Source organism: Equus quagga, chromosome 9 (genome assembly GCF_021613505.1).
Source record: "Equus quagga isolate Etosha38 chromosome 9, UCLA_HA_Equagga_1.0, whole genome shotgun sequence".
NCBI classification, from domain to species: domain Eukaryota; kingdom Metazoa; phylum Chordata; class Mammalia; order Perissodactyla; family Equidae; genus Equus; species Equus quagga.
Window position 1 is genome coordinate 46,380,122 of NC_060275.1, and position 26,933 is coordinate 46,407,054.

Here is a 26,933-nt window from a genome sequence, read left to right on the forward strand (position 1 = left end):
ATAGTACACAGTTGGAAAGTATAAATGGAAAGAGAAGTCAGATTCAGGAGAATTTGAAGTAAGACTAGTAGGATTCAATTACTGAATACATATGAAAGGTAAGGGAAAGTTTGGAGACTTGACTGAGAGTGATCCCATTGCTAAGATTGGGTGTATAAGCATGTTTTAATTTTAAAAGAAGGCTGAAAGTTGATTGGAATTGCTTATCTTGCTTTTCACTTAATTTGTTGTGAGTATTAAGTTTAAAAAAATTCCTAATTTAACCAGATACGCTTCTTGAATTTTAAATTTATTAAAGATAATTTTTGTTTAATAGATGTTCTATACGAAGAATAAAAGTCTGGACTTTTAATAAAAATGTATTTAGAGAAAGTAGTCTTACGTTTTATTTATTGTTTGTAATTTCCTAAATTGCGTTTTTTTGGTGATGCCACATTTGATGTTCTGAGCACATTGGGCAACACTTGATTAGTCTTTCCTTACATGAGCTTCAGTAAAAATGATAATATGTTAGTCTTCAGGTTCAGTGACTGCTGGCAGAATATCTGTTAAGGTACTTCATTGACTAAAATATGGTGTTATAGAATTTACTGTTTCCAGGTGTGATCCAGGGGAAGTGAAGGAACACATGCCTAGAGCTGTGAAACATTTTATTTATTTATTTATTTATTTATTTATTTTTAAAGATTTTGTTTTTCCTTTTTCTCCCAAATCCCCCTGGTACATAGTTGTGTATTTTTAATTGTGGGTCCTTCCAGTTGTGCCATGTGGGACGCTGCCTCCCCATGGCTTGACGAGCGATGCCATGTCCGCGCCCAGGATTCAAACCAGCAAAACCCTGAGCCTCCGAAGCAGAGCACGTGAACTTAACCACTCAGCCACAGGGCCGGCCCCTGTGAAGCATTTTAAGGATTAGCAGGGTTTATCTCATTTATAAATTTTAACTTAATTTTTAGCATAGGTAAAACTTTGATGTGTTCTGAACATCAGAAACTACAAAATCATACAAAAGTCTATTCCTGCCTGTATCTTCTGCCTGCTTTTTGCAAATTGCCTGCAAATAAAAATCAATATAAGTACATACTTTCCCCTTCTTTTCTGTGCAGGTAGAACCTTGCCATACACACTGTCCCATACTTTGTTTTTTTATTATAATTTTTTTATTTTTTATTTTTTGGTGAGAAGATTGGCCCTGAGGTAACGTCTGTTGCCAGTCTTCCTCTTTTTGCTTGAGGAAGATTGTCACTGAGACCATCCATGCCAGTCTTCCTCTATTTTGTATGTGGGATGCTGCCACAGCATGGCTTAATGAGCAGTGTGTAGGTCCACACCTGGGATCTGAACCCGTGAATCCTGGGCCAGCAAAGTGGAGCATGTGAACTTAACCACTATGCCACCGGGCTGACCCCTACAACTTTTTTTAAATGAAAGAGTTTAAATTCTTATTTAGAATTATGGAAGGAACTTTTCTTAAATATTGGCGCCATTTTAAGACTGTTTTAAGTGTTTGGTAAACATGATCTTGTTTAGTCAGTGTGATAATGTTACTGTTTTCTCCTTTGAAACTTTAAAAAAAATTTTTAAATTTATTTATTTATTTATTTTTTGAGGAAAATTAGCCCTGAGCTAACATCTGCCACCAGTCCTCCTCTTTTTGCTGAGGAAGACTGGCTCCAAGTTAACATCCATGCCCATCTTTCTCTGCTTTATATGTGGGATGCCTGCCACAGCATGGCTTGATAAGCAGTGCGTGGGTCCACACCCAGGATCCAAACTGGCAAACCTTGGGCCGGCCAAGTGGAACGTGTGAACTTAACAGCTGTGTCACCCAGCCAGCCCCTGAAACTTGTTCTTTGACTTTTGTGATAGTTTTTTACCTTTCTGGCTGCTCTGCTCCTTATCTTTAACATGCCCGTTAAATGTTGATGTTCTCTTCTTGAACATCTTTTTATTGTATATACTCCTCTTGGGAGATTTCATCCATACTCCTCGTTTCTTGTATTCTTGAGTTCAGGTTCCACCTATACGTACATTCATGGCTCCCAAGTGTATATCTTCTTGCCTGAATGTGAAACATGAATCCAACTTCCAAAAGACATATCCATTTGGATATTCCACAGGCTTCTCAACACAAAACTCATTCTCCTCAGCCGCTCATCTCTTGTTCCCTGCTGTTAAAAGAAAAAAATGTCCACAGCCTGAATTTTCGTATTTCTTATCTCAAGTGAGTAGTATAAATACTGAGTCATTTTACTTAGAAACATGGTGATCATCTCAGACTTCTCCGTTTTCTTTCACCTGCCACAGCTGGTCTACAAGTCTTTCTCTTGTATCTAATATGGTGCTGCCCAGTGAAAGATATCTGATTAAAACATTTTGGTATTAAAAACAGAAGCAGGGGGCCAGCCCGGTGGTGCAGCAGTTAAGTTCGCACGTTCCACTTCGGTGGCCCAGGGGTCGCTGGTTCGGATCCTGGGTGCGGACATGGCACTGCTTGGCAAGCATCCCACAGATAAAGTAGAGGAAAATGGGCATGCATGTTAGCTCAGGGTCGGTCTTCCTCAGCAAAAAAGAGGAGGATTGGCAGCAGATGTTAGCTCAGGGCTAATCTTCCTCAAGAAAAACCCACAAAAAACCAGAAGCAAGACTACCAGTGAAATGTCTTTTGAAATGTGTATTTGTATGAAATTTAGTATAAATTAAGACATCAATATTTATCTGATCTTGAGGTGAGAAAGACTTTGTTGAGAATAAAAGCTAAGGAGGAAACTATAAAGAAGATATTGATTTGATTCTATTAAAAATGTAAAGTGAAACCTTTCATATGCCAAAAAATTCTGTAAATGAAATTAAAGGCAACTCAACAGATAGTAATTCTACAGTATAATATATGCTATTTTATAAGTACTGTATATTTAAAGTACGTTTGAAACATAGAAGAGGATCAGGAAACGTTTCCCTGTATTTTGTAGAGAATTGATTTATGGGGGCACATTTCTCTGGATTAATATAACGTAGGGAGCATTTTGCCAACATTGTTGCCTATCTTGTCTTTTCACAATTCTTGGAAAAGTCGTGTTAACTATTTGCTAGATGGTGTATATAGAATTCAGAAGACTGTCTAATTGAGTCCAAATATAAAGAGAGATTAGGTATATCTTACTGTAAGGAATATAACTGTGTGTGTGTGTAAATTTTTTTTCAGAACTATAGTAAATCAGTGAAAGTAGCTTACAAATTTACTAGGGAACCTAAAGATTGTCCCTTTGTTGTTAATTAAAAATAGTGTATGTAGCTCACCTCTACAAGGAGCAGAATTTCTTTGCTGTATAGCTAAGAAAGAGAAGAACCTCAATGTTGGAAATTAAGTAATTCAGTTTTATTTGCACAGAATAACTACAGAAAAGTATTTGTACAAGGCTGTTTAAGCATTGCTTTTCTTAGCAAAAAACAAAACAAACTAGGAAAAAGTGTTAGTAGTGAGGATGGGTTAAAAACTGTTACTGTTTATTCACTTGAGTTCTATACTTTTGAATGAGGTTGAATTATATTCTGATAAAGAATAAGATCTATAGTAGAACAAATCACACAATAGTGTGACCCTAGTTTTAAAAGCTGAACATATGTTTATATGTATATGAATTTTTACAAAGTTTCTGGAGGTATGCATACCAAACTTGTAGCAGTGGTTCCCATTTTTATTGGTTCTGTTGTGTTTTTTTTATTATTATTATTTTTTTATTGAGTTATTGATAGGTTACAATCTTGTGAAATTTCAGTTGTACATTAATGTTTGTCATTTGTGTTGTAGGTGCACCACTTCACCCTTTGTGCCCACCCTCCACCCCACCTTTCCCCTGGTATCCACTAAACTGTTCTTGGTCCATAGTTTTAAATTCCTCATATGAGTAGAGTCATACACAGATTATCTTTCTCTCGCTGGCTTATTTCACTTAACATAATTCTCCCAAGGTCCATCCATGTTATTGCAAATGGAATGATTTTGTTCTGTTTTGCCGCTGAGTAGTATTCCGTTGTATATATGTACCACATCTTCTTTATCCATTCGTCTGTTGATGGGCACTTAGGTTGCTTCCACGTCTTGGCTATTGTAAACAGTGCTGCAATAAACATTGGGGTGCACAGGACATTTGGGATTGCTGACTTCAGGCTCTTTGGGTAAATACCCAGTAGTGGGATGGCTGGATCGTATGGTAGTTCTATTTTTAGTTTCTTGAGGAATCTCCATACTGTTTTCCGTAGTGGCTGCACCAGTTTGCATTCCCACCAGCAGTGTATGAGGGTTCCTTTTTTCTCCGCAACCTCTCCAACATTTGTTGCTATTAGTTTTAGATATTTTTGTCATTCTAATGGGTGTAAGGTGATATCTTAGTGTAGTTTTGATTTGCATTTCCCTGATGATCAGCGATGATGAGCATCTTTTCATGTGCCTATTGGCCATCAGTATATCTTCTTTGGAGAAATGTCTGTTCATGTCTCCAGCCCATTTTTTGATTGGGTTGTTTGATGTTTTGTGGTTGAGTTGTGAGAGTTCTTTATATATTAAGGATATTAAGCCTTTGTCAGATATATGACTTGCAAATATTTTTTCCCAGTTAGTGGGTTGTTTTTTTGTTTCCATTCTGTTTTCATTTGCCTTGAAGAAGCTCTTTAATCTGATGAAGTCCCATTTGTTTATTCTTTCTCTTGTTTCCCTTCTCAGAGAAGGCATGGTGTCTGAAAAGATCCTTTTAATACTGATGTCAAAGAGTGTACTGCCTACGTTTTCTTCCAGAAGCCTTATGGTTTCAGGTCTCACCTTTAGGTCTTTAATCCATTTTGAGTTTATTTTGGTGAATGGTGAAAAAGAATGGTCAATTTTCATTCTTTTACATGTGGCTTTCCAGTTTTCCCAGCACCATTTGTTGGAAAGACTTTCTTTTCTCCATTGTATGCCCTCAGCTCCTTTGTCAAAGATAAGCTGTCCATAGATGTGTGGTTTTATTTCTGGGCTTTCAATTCTGTTCCATTGATCTGTGCACCTGTTTTTGTACCAGTACCATGCTGTTTTGATTACTGTAGCTTTGTAGTATGTTTTGAAGTCAGGGATTGTGGTGCCTCCCGTTTTGTTCTTTCTCCTCAGGATTGCTTTAGAAATTCGGGGTCTTTTGTCGCCCCATATGAATTTTAGGATTCTTTGTTCTAATTCTGTAAAGAATGTCATTGGGATTCTGATTGGGATGGCGTTGAATCTGTAGATTGCTTTAGGTAGAATGGACATTTTAGCTATGTTTATTCTTCCAATCCATGTACATGGAATGTCTTTCCATCTCCTTATGTCGTCATCCAATCCTCTCAGAAAGGCCTTGTAATTTTCATTATATAGGCCCTTCACTTCCTTAGTTAAATTTACCCCAAGGTATTTTATTCTTTTTGTTGCGATTGTGAATGGTATTGTATTCTTGAGTTCTTTTTCTGTTGGTTCATTACTGGAGTATAGAAATGCTACTGATTTATGCAAATTGATTTTATACCCTGCAACTTTGCTGTAGTTGTTGATTACTTCTAAGAGTTTTCCAATGGATTCTTTGGGGTTTTCTATATATAAGATCATGTCGTCTGCAAACAGCGAGAGTTTCACTTCTTTCCTCCATATTTGGATTCCTTTTATTCCTTTTTCTTGCCTGATTGCTCTGGCCAGGACCTCCAGTACTATGTTAAATAAGAGTGGTGATAGAGGGCATCCTTGTCTCGTTCCTGTTTTCAGGGGCATGGGGTTCAGTTTTTACCCATTGAGTATGATGTTGGCTATGGGTTTGTCGTATATGGCCTTTATTATGTTGAGGTAGTTTCCTTCTATGCCCATTTTGTTCAGAGTTTTTATCATAAATGGCTGTTGGATCTTGTCAAATGCCTTCTCTGCATCTATTGAGATGGTCATGTGGTTTTTATTCCTCAGTTTGTTGATGTGGTGTATCACGTTGATTGATTTACGGATGTTGAACCATCCCTGTGTCCCTGGTATGAATCCCACCTGATCCTGATGTATGATCCTTTTGATGAATTGCTGAATTCTGGTTGCCAAAATTTTGTTTAGAATTTTTGCATCTATGTTCATCAGTGATATTGGCCTGTAGTTCTCTTTTTTCGTGGTGTCCTTGTCAGGTTTTGGTATCAGCGTGATGTTGGCCTCATAGAATGTGTTAGGAAGTGTTCCATCTTCCCTAATTTTTTGGAATAGCTTGAAAAGGATAGGTATTAAATCCTCTCTGAAAGTTTGGTAGAATTCCCCAGGAAAGCCATCTGGTCCTGGGGTTTTATTCTTTGGGATGTTTTTGATTGCTGTTTCAATCTCTTTCCTTGTGATTGGTCTGTTCAAATTGTCTGCCTCTTCTTCAGTGAGCTTTGGGAGATTGTAGGAGTCCAAGAATTTATCCATTTCCTCTAGGTTATCCATTCTGTTGGCATATAGTTTTTCGTAGTATTCTCTTATAATCCGTTGTATTTCTGCAGAGTCTGTTGTTATTTCTCCTCGCTCATGTCTGATTTTGTTTATTTGAGCTTTCTCCCTTTTTTTCTTTGTAAGTGTGGCTAGTGGTTTGTCAATTTTATTTATCTTCTCAACAAACCAGCTCTTTGTCTCATTGATCCTTTCTACTGCCTTTTTCGTTTCAATAGTATTTATTTCTGCTCTGATTTGTATTATTTCTCTCCTTCTGCTGAGTTTGGGCTTCATTTGTTCTTTTTTCTCTAGTTTAGTTAGGTGTGCTTTAAGGTTGCTTACTTGGGATTTTTCTTGTTTGTTAAGATGTGCCTGTATTGCAATGAATTTTCCTCTTAATACAGCTTTTGCTGTATCCCATATGAGTTGGTATGGCATGCTATCATTTTCATTTGTTTCCAGGTATTTTTTGATTTCTTCTTTAATTTCTTCAATGATCCATTGCTTGTTCAGTAGTGTGTTGTTTAGTCTCCACATCTTTGTGCCTTTCTCAGCTTTTTTCTTGTAATTAATTTGTAGCCGTATAGCACTATGACTGGAGAAGATGCTTGTTATTATTTCAATTTTTTAAATTTGTAGAGGCTTGCCTTGTTTCCCAACATATGGTCTATCCTTGAGAATGTTCCATGTGTACTTGAGAAGAATGTGTATTCAGCTCCTTCAGGGTGGAGTGATCTATATATGTTTATTAAGACCAATTGTGTTAGTTTTTCATTCAGCTCCACTATTTCCTTGTTGATTTTCTGTCTGGATGATCTGTCCATTGATGTGAGTGGGGTGTTGAGGTCCTCTACTATTATTGTGTTGTTTTTAACCTCTTCCTTTAGGTCTGTTAATAGTTGCTTTATGAATCTTGGTGCTCCTGTGTTGGGTGCATAGATATTTATAAGCGTTATTTCTTCTTGAAGAAGTGTCCCTTTGATCATTATATATTGTGCCTCTGTGTCTCTCTTTACCTGTCTTATTTTGAAATCCACTTGGTCTGATATGAGAATTGCAAGACCTGCCATTTTTTTCCTTGCTATTTGCTTGAAGTATTGTCCTCCACCCCTTCACCCTGAGTCTGTGTTTGTCCTTGGGGCTGAGGTGTGTTTCCTGGAGGCAACAAATTGTTGGATCTTGTTCTTTAATCCATTTTGCCACTCTGTGTCTTTTTATTGGAGAGTTCAATCCGTTCACATTGAGAGTGATTATTGATGCATGTGGACTTAATGCTGTCAATCTGTCGCTCATTATCTTGTTTTCCTGTGTTTCTTTTCCTGTGTGCTTTAGACTACCCATTTAATACTGCAATTTCTTATGCTGGGTTTCTTAGATTTTTCCTTATCTATGACTTGTGACTCTGTTCTGTACTTTATTTTAGTGTCTACCTTGAAGTTTGTATTTAGAATCTCGTGTATAATATAGTCTATTCTCTGGTGGTCTCTTACTTACTCCACCAATACTGATTTAGACTCTTTGCTCTTCCCCTCCTAAATAATTATTTTCATTTTTTTTTCCAATTCGTCTTATTAATTTGTAGTTAGAGTGCTAAGATCGTCCTTGTTTTGGTAATTTCCTTATTTTTACCCTAATGCTATAGTTGAATATTTGCTATCCTGTTCTGGTTCTATCCATCGGTCTCCCTAGTCTGTGGATTGTGTCCCCTTTCTCCCTTTTTTCTTTTTTCAGGTATGAGAGCATTCTTGAGGATTTCTTGTAATGGAGGGCTTTTAGTTACAAATTCCCTTAAGTTTTGTTTGTCTGGAAAAGATTTAATTTCTCCCTCATATCTGAAGGAAATTCTTGCTGGATAGAGTATTCTTGGCTGAAGGTTTTTATCCTTTAAAGCTTTGAATATATCACTCCATTCTCTCCTAGCTTGTAGGGTTTCTGTAGAGAAATCCGCTGACAGTCTGATAGGGGCTCCTTTATAGGTTATTCTCTTTTTTTTTCTTACTTCCCTGAGTATTCTTTCCTTAACATTCCTATTTGCCAACTTTACTATTATGTGCCTTGCGTTGTTGTGTCTTTTTACATTGACAAATCTAGGAGATCTAAATCCCTCCTCTACACACATTTCTCCGTTGATCCCTAGATTTGGGAAGTTCTCTTCAATAATTTCGTTAGGCACACTTTCTGCTCCATTTTCCTTTTCCATATTCTCAGGAATTCCTATGATCCTTATGTTCTTACTCCTCATTGAATCCATTATCTCTCGGAGATTTTCCTCATTTTTTTTAATTCTTAGTTCTCTTTCTTCCTCTGTCTGGCGCCATTCAGCCTGTCTGTCCTCGATTATGCTGATTTGCTCCTCTATGTTGTCTACACGGGCATTCAGGGAATCCGTATTCTGTTTTATCTGGTCCATTGTGTTTTTCATCTCTAGTAATTCTGTTTGATTCTTCTTTATGATTTCAATCTCTTTTGTGAAGTAACTCCAGAACTCGGCTTGTTTCTCTATCTTTCTCTCTACCTCATTGAGTTTTTTGACTATAGCTGCTCTGAACTCATTATCACTTAGTTTACCTAATTCCAAGTCCTCAGGACTTAATTCTGTGTTTTTATTGTTTTCCTTCTGGTCTGGGGCTTTTATAAATTGCTGGATGGTAGAGGAGCAGTTTTTTCTCATGGTGGTAGAATTCGGTTGCAGTTACAGCCTGTCGCCACTAGATGGGTGTCGAGAGTGGCGTGTTAGCTCTCCGCCTTGGGGCAAGATGGCTGCGTCCACTGGCTTTGCTGGGGGGGAGGGGCTGTTACTCACAGGCGCCGGTCTGGGTTCAGATCAGTTCTGTTCTCTGGTCCTCCAAGGCCCTTGATTTATAGGGTCCCCGCGGATGGAAGCTTTCCCCCCGTCAGCGGGTCTCCACTGAATCAGCGGTAGGAGTCCTGGATGATCCCCCGGTTGCGCGGCCCCTCCCCCACTCCTTCCCCACCCGCTCCGCAGCGATCGCAGACTCTAGGGGAGGGAGTGATGTTCTCTCCTACCGTTCCAGCGCCTCCGAGGGTGTAAGCAAGGTTATGATCTCCGCCTTCTTGGTATTGTAGGTCTCTAACGAGCTGGCATTATGTTTATTCTCTGAAATTCAGTTCTTCCAATCTTTTGTTGTATTTTGGAGGGGAGAGAATCCTGGGTCAGCTCACCCCACCATTTTGCTCTGCCCAGGTCTCCTTGGTTCTGTTTTTATAATGATTACACATTACTTTTGTAATTTAGCCAGATTGGTATAGATATAATAATACGAAAACAATTCAAGGTTAAGCAAATATATCTTTCTGTTTCTTAATGGATAGTATTATTACAACTTTAAGAAAGGCTTAGAGTCCTATCTCCCCGTGTTTCAGGAGTGGATTAGGTGTTTTTTTTTCTTTTGGAAATATATTCCAGAGAATTCTTTTGGTATGGGAAGAAGACATTTACTTTTTTTTTTTTTGGTGAGGAAGATTTGCCCTTAGCTAACAACTCTGCTGGTCTTCTTCCATTTTGTATGTGGGTTACTGCCACAGCATGGCTGACGAGTGGTGTAGGTCTATGCCTGGGATCTGAACCCATCACCCCCGGCCACTGAAGCTGAGCGCACTGAACTTAACCACTATGTCACGGGGCCCGCCCCAAAGACTTTTACTTTTTGTTCTTTAAGATTATATGGATGTGGAGTGACTTTAGTAATTAACATCATCATCAGGGTAGGTAGACTTAGTTTTTCAGAGCTGAGATAAAGTGTAAATGTTAGATTTGTCATGGTGGAAATATTTGCTGTTTCATTGAATAGAGTAAGGTTGAATTTAATGGGGAACCTAGTGCTAAAACTGGGCAGAGTATTGTTAGTAGGTGAATCATTCTGGGGCCTAAGCCCTAAGGAAATTTGGAGAATCATCATGCTGTGAAAATAAGTGGGAAATATTATTAATTAGGAAGGTTAAACTGGTCAGGCTCTATAGTAGGACTGAATTCTATATTTGCTGTCTTTTTTTGGGACATGATGACAATTGACGAGATTAGTAAATTGAGGAAATCAACGGGTAAGGTTGAAAGCCTGTATAAATTCAAGGCTACCCATGATGGCATCCTGAAACTATGGGAATCAGCGCGAGATTGAGAAAACCTTCCTAAACTGTTTCAGATACGTGTAGAACTCATTTTTGGGAGGCTCCTTTAGGATTAGGAAGTAAGGCAAATATGATACTGATGGGGCTTTCTGACATGGTCTTGGTTGACTAATCAAGGCTCTTTTGTTTCTTTATGTAGAGGTCATCTCTTTATCAGCTTCTGGAAGTATTTTATTTTTATATCTCCTATTTTGAATAATATTTATTTATTTTTTTATCATTTTTTAAGATTTTACTTTTTTCCTTTCCCCCCCCAAAGCTCCCTGGTACATAGTTGTATATTCTTAGTTGTGGGTCCTTCTAGTTGTGGCATGTGGGATGCCGCCTCAGCATGGCTTGATGAGCGGTGCCGTGTCTGTGCCCAGGATTCAAACTGACGAAACACTGGGTTGCCTGCAGTGGAGCGCACAAACTTAACCTCTTGGCCATGCGGCCAGTCCCCTGAATAATATTTATTTTTGAATCTCCTATTTCAATGTGTCATTTTATTACCTCCTTGCGGGGAACTATTTTAGTGACAGTTATGTTAATGATAGTTATACAGTTGAAGTACTACTAAAGTAAAAATTATATTTTACAGAGATTTTTTTATATTCTAAAGAAATATTGAAGATAATTTCGTAGTCAGAATTGTTTTTAGTTTTATTGTAAATTATTTAAATTTGAGAGTTCCTTCATTTATTTACTAAATATTAAGTGCCTACTATGTTAGGCATAGTCAGGTACTTTCTGAAACATCAGTAAACAAAAATATTCCTACTATCTTAGATTTTATATTCTAGCAAGTGAGGCAGCATAATAAATATATAAATCATATAGCTTGTTAGAAGATGATAAAAGCTGTAGAAAAGGAAAACAAATAGAGCAGGGAGAGGTGTGTTGGGAATGCTGGAGGTGGGGGATGGCATTTACGGTATGAAATAAACTGGTCACCTCATTGAGAAGGTGACATTTGAACAAAGACTTGAGGAAGAGAGTTTTAGCCAGAGGAAACGAACAGTGGAAAGGTCCTGAAATGAAACTATGCCTGGCTTCTTCAAGGAACAGCATGAAGGTTGTGGCTGTAACAGAATAAGGTAAGGAAGTGGTTTGCACAGATCATATTTGATCTTGTAGGGTATTGTAAGGACTTTGGTTTTTACTCTGCACTTGGAAACTCTTAGAGGATTTTGAGCTGGAGTGAATTGATATATTTTAACAAGCTCATTCTGGCTGCTGTGTGGAAAATATAGAGGAGCCTGGATCGAAGCAGGGAGTCCAGGTTGGAGGCTATTGGATTAACCAACATGGGAGATGTTTCAGACCGATATTCATTCCTATGGTTTGTTCTTTGTTTTATATATTATCTGAATATGCATGTGTGTTATGTAATACTCAAGATCTGTAAATGAATAAAATTGTACATTCTTGGTTTGTTTAAAAGAAAAAAGTATGAGAGAGGTGATGGTGGCTTGTTTCAGGGTGGTAGCAAAGGACATGGTGGTGGAAGTTGTCAAATTGTAGGTATATTTTGAAGGTAGAGCCTAAAAGATACACTGAAAATTGAATGTAGGGGGCAGAGTGTGAAAAAAAAAGAGAGATGCCAGGGATGACTCCATGGTTTTTGGCAGAGCAACTGAAAGTTAACGAATTGCCGTCAACTGAGCCTGTTGGGTAAAAGGATTGGAGGGGGCAGGCAGAAATATCAGGGATTCAGTGTTGCAGATTTTAAGTTTTATGTCTGATAGACTTCCACATGGAGATATGAAGGTAGAATAGGCTATTTTGACAATGAGAAAACATGAAAGTCACCACAAAGATACTGGTCTCTAATTTAATTTTGAAATGCTGCTTATATTTCAAAATCATTTTTTCATTTAACAAATATTTATTAAGTACCTCTATTTGATATGAGATGATTGTATGCTGATACAGTAATAAGCTAATATAGTCATGGACCCAGTCCTTACAGAACTTAACATATAGTGGGGGAGACAGACATTAATTAATGACACAAATATATTTTAAATGACAGCTATAGTAAATGCTATGAAGGAAGGGCTTCAAGGACTGTGCTAGCAGATGGGGGGCCTGATTATTCTTGTGGTCAGGGAATGCTTTGTTGAGGAAGTGGCATTTGAAGTATAATTCACATACAATAAAATATATTCATTTTGATTGTATAGATGGATGAATTTTGACAAATCTGTGTAATCACCACTAGAATCAAGATACAGAACAATGCTAACATACCAGAGAAGTTTTCTGATGCCCCTTTTCTGCGCTTTTTTTTGAGGAAGATTAGCCCTGAGCTAACTGCTACCAAGCCTCTTCTTTTTGCTGAGGAAGACTGGCCCTGAGCTAACATCCATGCCCATCCTCCTCTACTTTATGTGTGGCCTACCACCGCATGGCGTGCCAAGTGGTGCCATGTCCACACCCAGGATCTGAACCAGTGAACCCTGGGCCACCGAAGCAGAACGTGTGCACTTAACCACTGTGCCACCGGGCCAGCCCTTTTCTGTCCATTTTTAAATTGAGTTGTCTTTTTTTAATTGATTTGTTGGAATTCTTTATATATTCTAGATGTAAATTTTTTTATTGACCTATATATGATTGATACATATTCCTGTGGAACTGATCTTTTTACCGTAATAAAGTATCCCTCTAGTATCTCTAGTAGTACTTCTTGATTTAAGTCAACTGTCTGACATAAATATAGTGACATTACCATACTTTTGATTAGTGTCTATGTAGTCTATCTTTTTAACATCTCTCTGTCCTTATATTTAAAGTGGACCTCTTGTAAACAATATAGTTGGATGTGTTTTAAATCAATGTAATAACACATGTTATTTAATTGGAATGGTGGGTCCATGTACATTTAATGTAGCACATGGTGTGGTAGGATTTGAGTCTATCAACCTGATATTTGTTTTCTATTTGTCCGTTTCTTGCCAATTAAGCATTATCTTTTCCTCTCTACTAGTTTTTTAGCTATACATTCTTTATATGGGGTGTGTATGCATTTTTAAGTATTTGCCTGAGAGCTTACAGTGCACATGATTGGTTTATTAGAGTCTAGTTGAAATTTGCACTTTTAACACCTGCTAAAAAATGCAAGAACCTTAATAACAATTTAACTTCATTTATCCTACTTCCTTTTGTGTTAGTCTTGTCATGTATTTTATACTTCTACATATGTTTAAATCATACAAGTCATTGTTACTGTGATTTTAAATGTCGCTATAAACTTATATTTATCTACATATTTACCATTCCATTCCTCTGTTAATTCCCCCAGTTCTCTCCTTCCATCTGGGGTCATTTTCTTTTAGCTTGATGATTTCCTTTACTTGTACAAAGTTCTATCAGCTGTTGTTCATCTCAAACTATTTTTATTTCATATTCATGTTTGAGGAATATTTTCTCTTAGTGTAGAATTCTAGCTTGGTTGGCTTATTTTCTTATTTTGTCTTAGCACTTTAAAGATGTCATTTGTCTTTTATCTCCATTGTTTCCGATGAAAAATTGTTATTAGTCTTGTTGCTGTTCCCCTGAAGGCAATGTGTCTTATTTTCCCCGACTACTTTTAAGATTTTCTCTTTGACTTTGGTTTTTAGGACTTGGTCTCTGATGTGGTTTTCTTCACATCCTGCTGAGGTTCAGAAAGCTTTATACATTTGCTAGAGACTCGTGTCTTTTGTTAGCTTTGGAAAACTCTTGACCACTATTCTTCAAATATTGCTTGTGTTTCGTTTTCTTTTCTCTGCTTTTGTAACTCCACTTAGATGTGTCTTAGACCTTTTCTACCAGGCTGTACATGTCTACACTTTTTTTTTTTCTCTCCTTTATATTTCTTGGTATGTTGTATTTTCTATACATTTCTTCTGGTTCACCAGTCCTCTGTTTTGCTGTTTCTAAAGTATTGTGTTCTTAATTTCAGTGATTGTATTTTCTGGTTCTGGAATTTCCATTTGACACTTTTTTAAGAATTCTGGGCTTAGCTAAAATTCTCCATCTGTCCTGTTTTTTTTTTTTCCTTGAATATATCAAACAGTTTTTTTAAAAGGCTTTCAGATAACTCCAAAATATGAATGACTTGTGTGTCTTTCTCTGTTTTCTATTATTTCTCTTGGTTGTCCATCTGTTCTTTTTTTTTTAATTGAGATAAAATTTACATAACATAAAACTCACTATTTTAACCTTTTAAAAGTGTACAATTTAGTGGTCTTTAGTATATTCACAGTGCTGTGCAACCATCACCACTATCTAGTTCCAGAACATTTCCATCATCCTAAAAAGAAACCTCATACCTGTTGACAGTCAGTCTGAATTCCCCAGTCTGTCCATCCCCTAGCAATGAGTAATCTACTTTCTTTCTCTCTGGATTTACCTATTCTGGACATTTCATGTAAATAGAATCATACAATGTGTGGCCCTTGGAGTCTGACTTCTTTCACTTAGTGTAGTGTTTTCAAGGTTCATCCATGTTGTAGTATATATCAATACTTCATTACTTTGTGAGTGTTGGCCATTTATTCTTGTGTTTTAGAATGCCTTGTAAGTTTTAATTGAATGCTAGACATTATTATGGATGAACAAGTGTAGAGGCTCTACTTGGTGTTATTTTCCTCCAAAGGTAGTTAAGTTTTCCTTTGGTAGGCGAAGGACTAGGACATCACCTTGAGCCTATTGAGGGTTGATTATAAGACTTGTTAGGGCTGATTTATTTCACTTTTGAGCTTAGCTTAAAGAGAAGCTTCTCTGAAGTCTCAGCAGAGAGCCTTGAGTTGTTTATGAAGGCTCCTCTAACTTAATGGGGTCTGCACTCCAATCTTTGTGTTCCTGGTACTGGGCAGAATCTGGAATCTCTGCTCAGCTCTTTAGCCACCTAACTGCTGCTTTCTTGAATTTTCCCCTTCTTTTTGGTTCTTCCTCTCTGGGACTTTGTTTTTTAGTTTCCAGCTCTCTAGTAGCCAGCTATCTTCTCAGTTCAGTAGGACTGCTGTTTTTTGCTTGGGCTTTACTTCTCTGTTACACAGCAAAGTTAAGGAAAAAGTTAAGGTAATTGTGGAGCTGATCTTCTTTGCTTCCCTTCTTTCAAGAGGGGTAGCCCCTCCTGTTTCTCTCTGTGTATGGTGCTCTTTAGTGCCTCCAGTTTTTTACATTTGTCTAGATTTGATAACTGTCATTAGCAGGAGGTTAGTTTGATCACAAGCTAGTCTGTTATGATGGGAATCACAAATAATGCTGTTTTATTAATTGAATCACAAGAAAAAGAAAAACTAATACCTGTTGAGAGTGAGAATGTGAATTTTCAACGGAAAATTTAGACAAGAATATAGGAAGAAGAATTTTTATTTTCAAACAGAAGAGGATCACGGTCAACCATATTTGAAAGATGATAAAGAATATAGTAAGATATGTGATACCGAGGTGATGTTTGGTAATTTTTTTGAAAACTGAACAAGGTCATTAGATGTTTAAAGAATACAAATTTGGTAAAGAATTTAAGATGAGAACTGAAGATAAATATTTAATAAAGAGAAATTATTGTGTGGATTTAGTAGTGAAGAAATTAATATTCTGAATTTTAAATAGGTGCTTTTAGAATAGCACTTGGTTATTTCTGTAAATGTTAGTGATTATCAGATGATTGGAGATTTGAGTGTTTTCGTATGATGGCTTAAGAATGTGTAAATCTGTTAAGTGTGCCAGAGAGGATTGTGTTCACAAAATCTGGAGTGGTACAAACGCACAACTAACTGGCCATCTAAAAATGTAGGAGGAAGAGAATGACTGATAGGAATGGACATTTTGTTTAGAACATAGAGAAGCAGAGAAAGAAGGCAGAAGTAGATTGGTAAAGAATATTACTTCCTTATCTTCCTGTGGGCTTAAAAATGGTGGTTTGGAAAGAAACTAGCCATTTGCTTTCTCCACTAAGATATCCCCAAGAACTGAGCCAGGTATTGCAGACCACCTTGTATCTGTATTTTTTCTTTTGCCCTTGTGTGAACTGTCAAGGTTAGTCAGTGATTTTCTTCACACTTTCATTAGGAAATTTGCCAAAGGCATCCTTTTGAGGCAGCTGTCTCTGTACCCTTGGAGGCCATCAGTAATGTTTCCGATCTATAGGAGTAGTCGGCACAAAAATGGGCTGAACTGAGTCTTTCGTGGTTTAAAACATTCCCCCGCCAAAACCACTTTTTTTTTCACCCTCAGACGGTATAAAATGTATCACATTTTGGGGTTTCTGGTCCTTTTATAGTTTTTTGTTACTGTACCTTTTCAGATAAAATCAATCATTAATAATAAATATATCCAAATATATTAATAATGAAAGGAGACTTACTTTTTTAAACAAAATTTAAATAACAACAGACGTATTAGAAATCCTTATATATAAGTAAATGAGAATTCTTTTTGTATAGAATGTTGAAATTTTTACCATCACTACTGAGATTTTTATAAAGTAAAATATACTTTAATTGTGGTGGTCTTTTGGTCTAGGGTGGTCAGATGATATGTTCGTCCTAACGATCTTGTGTAGTTTTGTGGGCATTTTAAATATGATGTTAATAAGTCCATGATTAAAATGCATTAGAATAAATTGAAATGCATTTGTGGTTTTCTTCCTATTCAATTTAATAATATAAGCAACTGTTATATCATATGCATCTTTAATATATTAGTCTAACTGTTTCTCTTGTTTTACTAAACTGTCTTCTTTCAGCCACCCACACAGAATATGCCTATGGGTCCTGGAGGGATAAATCAGAGCGGCCCTCCCCCACCTCCACGCTCTCACAACATGGCTTCAGATGGAATGGTAGGTGGGGGTCCTCCTGCACCACACATGCAGAACCAGATGAACGGCCAGATGCCTGGTAAGTTTTTCTCCTCTAAGACATTAACACCAGAGTTGCTTAGCAACTGAAACGACATGGGGGCTCAAGGGATACTAGATTGTTGATGACAAAACTGCTTTGAATGCCCCCGAGTACAAGCTCTCTTAGAGTTTGTTAGCTACAGAGCTACGTGACCTGTATTCAGTGTTTATCAGCCTGCCCTTGGGCTTTGATGTAGCTGACACACAGCATTCCTCTGATGAACAGAACTGGCTAAATTTAGTCTGTCTGAAACTATGCAATACAGCTGGCTTTAGAAGCTTTTTGGAAAAAAAGGCATTGCACCATGGCTTACAAATTAAAATCTGTTTACAAAAAGGTTTTATAACATTTCTCTGAGTTCTGTATTTACTTAAAAATTTATTGATCTCAGAAAGAGTATTTCTGGAAAAAACACATAGGGAAAAGAAACAACAATCTCTAAAGTGCTAATGTATTTAGTGTTTCCTCATGGATACTATTGAAACTGAGTATAGATTTTTATGAGTACATGTGTTTATAGCATAATATAAATATGGAAATTGATATTAAAGCAAAACTAAAAGCTGAAAAATAATGTTGGCTTTCTTATATAATGAGCCATTCCCTTTGCTAATTATCTATTTTAAGTTTAGAGCCACTTAGATAGAATATCTTTCAGGCCTCTGGATTCTTATTTAGTTATTTGCTGGTTTGAATTTTTAACCTGAGAAGTATCTTTAAACTATTTTGTTTTTGTAAAAAGAGCCACAACCCATACCCATAATTTTTGGAGTGTTTTCTACATTTAATTTGAGAATATTTTTACTTTCTAAAGACAAAGGTTATTTTCATTAACAGAAAAAAAGTATTATAATAAGTAACAATAAGGAAAATAAAATAACAGAGCAGTTTATTTTGAAAATTAGTAATTAACATCCTTCGGATAGTGTCATCTTAGCTGATTGTGTTTGTTGGTTGCATTGGTGTCCAGAGATGATGTGTGTAGAAAATGAAGTAAAAGAGAGCACAGATCAAAAGAGGCCAGGTAGCCTGGTTTATGGAAGATTGATGTGTGGTTGATCATGTAGAAGGGCAATAGTGCTTCGGTGGCTGTCGCCTGTTTTCTGCTCGGGCTTTCCACATTGATGGCCCATACCCTGGATGGAGGTAGGAATAAAGACATAAATACTTGTCAGGTTGTAGTCAGGAGGTAGCTTCTTGCTGAATCCACATTTAGCTCATCAGGACACTTTGTTTTTACAACTGGAACAGTAGTACTAATGCAGGTTAGCAAGTTAGGAGTTTTCTGACTTCGTATAGTGGTACTTTTAATTAGAATTTTGACTTAACTTCTCCATATAACATTCAAGCCCAAGGCCAAAGAGGTTGAAGGGTAATATAATTATTGTTAACATGACATTTTGGTTTTTGTGTAAGGCCATCTGGAGTAGATGATATATTCTTTATAAGCCAGAGATTTTCAACACTTATAACCTAGGTTGTCCAGAACACTGTGGAGCTTCCAAAACTAATTATAGAGAGTTACAGTTAGGTGTAGGAGAAATTTGAAGACCAGTAACGTATATATATATTTTTTTATTTCAAAAGTTCCTTATAGTGTTTAGCCAACCTTTTTTATGCGTACAAATTTGTATCTAGGCTTTTAATTTCCTATTTTAGTTTTGTTTTTAATATTTTATAATCTAACTTGCAGAACCACTTCTCAGTCTCAGGTTCCTTTTTAAAAAGATTTAACTGATTTAAAACAAAACTGGATAATACATGCCTAAGGTACCAAAATCAAAAGATACCAAAAGGTATACCTCCCCTAGCTCTTCAGAAACTTTGTTCCAGAGAGTCATTCATGTCTAGTTATGCTCCAAGAGAGATTCTCTGTATATAAAACATATGCATATATACATTCTTTTTTCTTTCTTCTTCCTTTTTTAAAAACACAACTGGTAGCGTACACTAGATAATCTTATATATAGTTTTTTCCCCTGTAAAGATAGATCTTGGAGACTATGAGTATATAAAGATATATTTTGGAGACCACTCAGTATATAAAGATCTCCCTCATTCTATTTGTTGACTGTATTGCATTCGTTTTTATGGATGTCTCTAATTTATTTGAACAGTTCCCTTATGATAGAAATATAGATTGGTTCTAGTCTTTTGGTATAAAAATTATGCTGCTGTGAATGTGCCTGTAAAATATAAATAAATAAATACACACACACAATTTTGCATCCATACACACATGCACACAAAAATTTGTATATTTATAAGATAATTTCCTAGAAATGCAGTTGCTGGATTAAAGGTATCTGCATTTTAAAATAAGATAATTATTGCCTAATTACTTTCCATAAAAATAGTAATTATTTATCTATTTATACTCACTCACCAATGTATGAAGGTACTCTTTCTTCATAATATACTTAGATTAAAACTTCTGATTTTGCAAATCTGAGAGATTAAAAATGGGTCTCATGAGTTTAATTTGCCTTTTTATCATGTGAGACGAGCAATCTGCTCATGTTTATGACCCCCTTTGTAGTTTTTGTGTAAAGTGGTCATTTGTGTTCTTTGCCCTTTCTTTTACTGCTGGTGGTCATTTACTTACTTTATTTAAGTAAATTAGTTCAGTCTGTGATATATATTGTAGATAATTTTTTCCCAGTTTATCTTTTTATTATTTAATTTCATTTTGTTGTTTTCTTTTTTGATCAAATTTTCTTCAAATTTTTTATTTTTATGTAGTCTAGTTTATCAATCTTTTATGGCTCTGGGTTTTCTGGCATACTTTAGAAGGCTGTCTCATTCCATGCTTATTAGTTTTGATGGAAGGAATGAGATAGGGATCCAACTTGTTTTTTTTCCAGATGGCTACTCAGTTGTCAAAATACCATTTATTGAATTTTCTTTTGCCCACTAATACTTAATATCACCACTATTATTATTTACTAAATTATGCATTTGGGTCTGTTTTTAGACTCTGCTCTGGGTCCATTGATCTGTTAATTGATTCATTTATGTGTTAGAACTACACACTTTTAATTACTCCAGCTTTATATATTTTACTATTTTATAAAACTAGTCCTTCCTCATTATTCTTCCTTTTTGGAATGTTCGTAGCTTTTCAAAAAGCATCAGTTCCTTAATCCATAAGGTGAGAATAATACCATCCAACTCAGTATTTGCTGGCATTTATGTAAAGCATTTACTTTGTTTGCTATTGACTAAATACTTGTTCTTGTTTGGTGGTATTATTATGGTAATGCAAAAAAATAAAAAGCTTTTCAAGGTACTTTTGTATAGACAATCTCTTTAACTTCCATATTTTGGTTCTGGTCACTTTTCTTCAAAGGGCCTAACCATATGCCTATGCAGGGACCTGGACCCAATCAACTCAATATAACAAACAGTTCCATGAACATGCCTTCAAGCAGCCATGGATCCATGGGAGGTTACAACCATTCCGTGCCATCATCACAGAGCATGCCAGTACAGAATCAGATGACGATGAGTCAAGGGCAGCCAATGGGAAACTACGGCCCCAGACCAAATATGAATATGCAGCCAAACCAAGGTAAATAAGCTTTGTGGTGTTCTCGACTAGAAGGCTACAGTAGCCTTTGAAAATGAGACAGTTTTATCACGTTATTAACTGATTCACAAAATAGAAATTTGAAATAGCAATATATCCATAAAAGAAGGAACGTTGAGGTTGAAACCAGCTTAAAGTATTTTTTTTACATTTAGAAATTAAATTGCTTAATTTAGCTTTTTAAGCTGATTTATTTTTATGTCTTTTGCAGAGTTTATTTGAGATTCTGTACTTTTAGATTTTTTTAAAGCTACTCATTGAATAAGAAAAACATTTGGTTTAGAACAAGAAAATTGAGAAAATAGAGTTTTACCTTTGTAAGTACAGCCCCTTCAAAAACATCTACTCTCTGATTCATTTTACTTATGTAAGGACATATTAATTAATAAATTTCCCTTAATTTACGTGGATATTTTGTGATGCTGTGTTTCAACGTTAAAAGGTAATTTTAACGTGGTTTGCTATTAGAATGTTCAGTGGAGATGCTGCTGTATTCTTGTGTTCTTAGAGTGGTGTGAGGTCTATTAAAGTTTATTGCCAGTCTCAGAGAATAAAATTGTTATCATGGTTCTCTTTAAGTATTCTTGTGAATAATAACTAAAAACCGGTAAGTGGTGCTCTGTTCTGCTAATTGCCTGTTAAAACATTTGGCATATTGCCAGCCTAAAGCTATTTCAGTTACTAAATGTGAGGTTAAGTGTATAAGATAGAATTAAATGTATTTGCAATAAAATTTTTTAGATTTTGCTTATGAAAAACAAAGCACTAAAGCGCAACCAGATAAGGGAAGTTAATGTTAATCTTTTGGTAATTACTTATGAAATAATATATTCTAATTTTTAAATATTAATACAGATATTTTATATAATTTTGATGAGATTCACTGAAAACAAAGGAAGATAATAGAATAAATTGTGAATGAATGTAGCTTACAAAACTGATGCTTGCTCCATTTTTTCCCCCCAGAGTTTAAGTTTAGTGCCCATGAGTATTTCTTTTTTTTAAATTAGGTCAATCAAAGGTTCAAAACAACAGCAAGATCCAGTCAGTGCTAGATCAGAAGGGAGTTCAGATATTTCTCCATACAATTTGGTTACCAGAAGAGAGCAAGGAAATTGATAATGATCCTGACAGCAAATACAGTAGTGATGGCACACTTCTTAGAAACTATAGTTAAGAAAAGGTAGGGTGTGCACAAAAATGGATGTTGCTGCAGGATGGTTTGATATGACATCATAAGATTTGAAGAAGAAAAAAATCACGCAGCAGTGTGCATGTGGAAAAATAGTTACTGTTTTTGGAGAAAGGAGTTGTTTGTAGGAATTTTTTGTTCTAAACTTGGGGACCAACTATTCTTTAAAAAAATTTTTAATACATATTTTCTATTAATGTATAGTTTTTCCTTTTACTATAGTAGTTATATTACTTTTTGCTTTGTTCTCATAATTTATGAATTTAACAGAAAGTAGACTATGCAGAAAATGACTTTGTAGGTTATTTCTTTAAATTTCAAATTTTAAAGAAATAAAAGTTACTTTTCTAAAGAGAGAATAGGATGGAAATCAGTGAGGAAATTTTCAGTGTTTTAAAAATATCTTCAGGACAAATAAAAAAACTTTTCAGTCAGATTTTGATATTTCAAAATCAAAGACCATCAAAGAAAATTACAATTACCAAAAAAAGTGAGAAAGTTATATGAGGATCTGGCAGTATCCACATTCTTAATCATATGAATTTCTTCAAGACTTTATTCTTTTTCTTTTTCTCCCCAAAGCCCTCTGGTACATAGTTGTGAATTTTTAGTTGTGGGTCCTTCTAGTTGTGGCATGTGGGATGCCACTTCCTCATGGCCCGATGAGCAGTGCCACATCAGTGCCCAGGATTTGAACTGACAAAACCCTGGGCTGCCGAAGCGGAGCTCACTAACTTAACCACTTGGCCACAAGGCCAGCCCCCTGAATTTCTTATAAAAACATTTTAATTATAAAGTACTTGGTAGAAAAAATTTGTTTTATATGATAAAAGTTTTATTTGAGGTTTTAATAGTCATTTCATTATAAATCATTTTCTTAGTTTTGCAACAATAAGCTAACATATTTTACATTAAAATCTTTCTGTTTTGATAAATAGGTGGAAGGAATTAGAGGAGATAGCATTTTAAATAGTCCTTTTTTTTTTTTTTTTTTTTTCCTGAGGAAGATTAGCCCTGCGCTAACTACTGCCAATCCTCCTCTTTTTTTGCTGAGGAAGACCAGCCCTGAGCTAACATCCATGCCCATCTTCCTCTGCTTTATATGTGGAACGCCTACCACAGCATGGCTTTTGCCAAGCGGTACCACGTCCGCACCCGGGATCTGAACGGGCAATCCCTGGGCTGCTGAGAAGCAGAACGTGCGAACTTAACTGCCGCGCCACTGGGCTGGCCCCTAAATAGTCCTTCTTAAAGAAAAGCTTGGAAAATACTAAAAGTCTATAAAAGCAAACATATTTGACTTTTAAAAATTTAGGTTTATTGACATATCATTAGCTATTCTTTGGGTTAAAATCAAAATATTGAAATTTTTTGGCTATTCCCATATTTCTACATACGTATCTCTGTATCAAGAGATACTCAAAAAAATATTAAAGCTACTTTCATTTTTTAGTAATGAGGTTTATTAGTTAAGGAAAAGAAATATTTATGGGATTTCTTAGATTAAACCCATGTAGGTGACCAAAAAAAGGGAAAAAGACATCCAGAGAATTTTGTTTTAAAAAGGAACAATTAAATGGCAATTATTTAATTATATTATTAGTAATTATTAATTATTTAAGTGACATATATGGGAACTTTGATTATGCAGTAGTTTTTATTTATTCATTTTTATTTTTTATTCTTTACATTGGCACCTGAGCTAACAGCTGTTGCCAGTCTTCCTTTTTTCCCCCTCTTCTTCTTCCCCCAAAGCCCCTCAGTACTTAGTTGTATATTCTAGTTGTAGGTCCTTCTAGTTCTGCTGTGTGGGATGCCACCTCAAATGGCTTGATGAGCAGTGCCATGTCTGCGCCCAGGATCTGAAACGGCAAAACCCTGGGCTGCCGAAGCGGAGTGAGGGAACTTAACCACTTGGCCACAAGGCCAGCCCTGCAGTAGTACTTTTTAAACAAGGCATTTAAAGTCAAAGTCTACATACATTTATTCTGGTAGATTTGAAGTAGTTTTATTTTTTACCTCTATCCCTTCCCTTTCTTTCTCTCTCAACTTTGAAATTGGAATTCAGGGGAAGAAAAGTGACTTGTCTGAAAATTTTGTCATTGTAATTTAGGGGTCTGATTGAAATTAATCCAAAGGATGTCTTATACATTTATAGTGTGTCATTTTGATTGTTTAAAAAGGAGAAATATTCTGCTAATTTATACTATTAGCTCCAATATAGTAAGGCACATTGTGTACTAGTACTAAAGTAAAAATATTATTCAAAGGAATGAAATTGTAGAACTTCTTTGGATTTTGTTGATTCTTTAAAAACTGTTTTAGGGGCTGGCCCGCGGCCCAGTGGTTAAGTTTGCGCGCTCCACTTCGGTGGCCCAGGGTTTCGCTGGTTCGGATCCTGGGCATGGACATGGCACTGCTCATTAGGCCATGCTGAGGTGGCATCCCACATGCCACAACTAGGACCCGCAACTAAAATGTGCAACTATGTACTGGGAGCTTTGGGGAGAAGGAAAAAAAAAGAAAAGATTAGCAACAGTTATTAGCTCAGGTGCCAATCTTAAAAAAAAAACAAACTGTTTTTAGCTTTTAAGTTTTTGCTGAAAAAATTTAAAAAAAAACAAATTAATGCAAATGCTAATATATCAAAAACTTGTAGACCTACCACACAAAACTTGTCATTTCAAAAAGCTGCACAAAAAATTGGCCATTAAATTTGCCATTTATGTAGTATACTATGTTCATGGTTATTTAAAAAAATTTCAGCAGTTACTATTCTTTTGAACTTAAAAAAAATCAGCTTATATGACAATGGCATTGTAATTGGTGCCTACTTTTAGTTGATTTCTAGTGTTTTATATGTATCTGTGAATTGAGAAGACTGAAATATTTTTTTTATTCACAACTAGTTTTATTACTAGAGCAGAATATTTTTCTCTGTGTTTTCTTAAAGGGTCTACTGCTTCTTGATGAATGATTTAGCAAGTTTTTAATGTTAACTTGTTTCTTAAACTGCTGCCAAAATGTTGCATAACAGTCAATCCAACATAAACTTTCCCCTGTTATTTTCACTATTATCCAGATAAAGTTCAGTGATTTTCATTTTGAACTTTAAGAGTAAGACCTGTGTTCAAAGTGGACCCCCATCTTCTTACATAATTGGATCTACCTGCTCATATGTGGAGCATAAACACCAGTGGAATTCAGAAAGCTCCTAAAGGGGAAGAAGTTTGTCTCTTGTTCACAGTTTTGTTACAGTGCCTAGAACAATGCCTGAGGGTAGGCATACAAATTTATTTCTTCAGTGAATAGAGATTGAAACCAAATGTCATATGATAACCTGGAAAGCCAGAGTTAGTCCCTTAAAGTTATTTCTTTAATAAAGCAGCAAGTATATTCATTAGAGTATTAAAAGTCAAATTAGAATAACAAGCCTTTCTGAAGATGGCCAACATTTGATAGAATCAGCCGGTTTTTTCATTCCCAGTCATTAGTGATTATAGCTTTCCACATTTAACATGATTTTAGTAAGTACATATTCAAATATAAGGAGTTCACAAAGTTATATTTTTGTTAAAGCATGTATTCCACAAGTTCCATGTATGTAATTCTTCATACCTGGATTCAAGTCTTGACCCTGTTGCTTAGTGTATCTGGGAGCTTTGACTGAATTGCTTAATTTCTTTAAATAAGATTAAGTGAGATGATGCATGTAGAAATCTGAATTCGATAATTTTTTGCATAATTTATGTAAAATTAGTCAGAATAAACATCTTTTTTTTAATAACTCTTGAGATTGGTTTATCAACTGTTGTCTTATTTCAGGCACAGCATCTAATTTATTGCTGGTTTTAGTTTTGTTTGAGTAGTATGAAGAATGTCGTGATTCATTTAGCTAATAAATTGCAAATGATAATGGTTTGGCATTAGAGTAGTGGGAAATTTTTCTTTCAGCACCTTTATTATGTAAATATGAAGGGCAAAGAGTATGTATTATCATAGCCGAGAGTGTTATATTTACCTTTGTTATTATATAGTGGATTATTATCTGATAAAAGCTGTACCAAGCAGATGTGCTTGAGATAAGCCTAGCATTTAATTGTGCATATGTTTTGTAGTACTGTATTTCCTTGTGCCTTTTTGTTATCAGTATTTATAGATTTATCTCATTCTTTATAATGCTTATGTAGATCTACCTCATCTTTTAAATGATAGCATTCATTATATGGATATAGCATAATTTGTTTAAGAAAAGCATATCCCCTTCTGATAGATGTTTCTAGTGTTCTACTATTACAGATACTTCTGGAACAAACATCTTTGTACATACATCTTTGAGTACTTGTGTGAGAATTTTGTAGAATTCTAGAAATAGAATTGCTAGGTAAAATATATAAATACTTAAAATATTTGAGAGACATCATTGCTAAGTTGTTTTCCACGAAGGTTGCGTAACATCACATCCCTAACAGAATATGAGAGTGCTCATTTGACTACGTACCCAGTGGCTCTCATTCTTCTTGGTCTTTGGTAAAGGTAAGATTTAAGAAGGAAGGATTTTAAAGAAAAGATAGGAAAAATGTAATCTTGTCTAAATTTATATTTCTTCACTTGTGAGCTTCTGTAACTTTCTCTGTTTTTTTGCTGTCTTATCCCTTTGGGCTGCTGTAACATAATACCACAGAC

At 35.7% G+C, this 26,933-nt stretch overlaps 1 protein-coding gene across 2 annotated transcripts in view; it reads left to right on the top strand.

Moving 5' to 3' along the window:
* The window catches only part of SS18 (SS18 subunit of BAF chromatin remodeling complex), an 86,099-nt gene that overhangs the window by 21,243 nt on the left and 37,923 nt on the right, over nucleotides 1-26,933 (top strand). For both annotated transcript variants that reach the window (XM_046671784.1, XM_046671785.1), the window contains exons 4-5: nucleotides 17,310-17,463; nucleotides 20,816-21,037. In XM_046671784.1, the coding sequence (XP_046527740.1) occupies nucleotides 17,310-17,463; nucleotides 20,816-21,037 (376 nt within the window). The remainder of the gene's footprint in view (nucleotides 1-17,309; nucleotides 17,464-20,815; nucleotides 21,038-26,933) is intronic.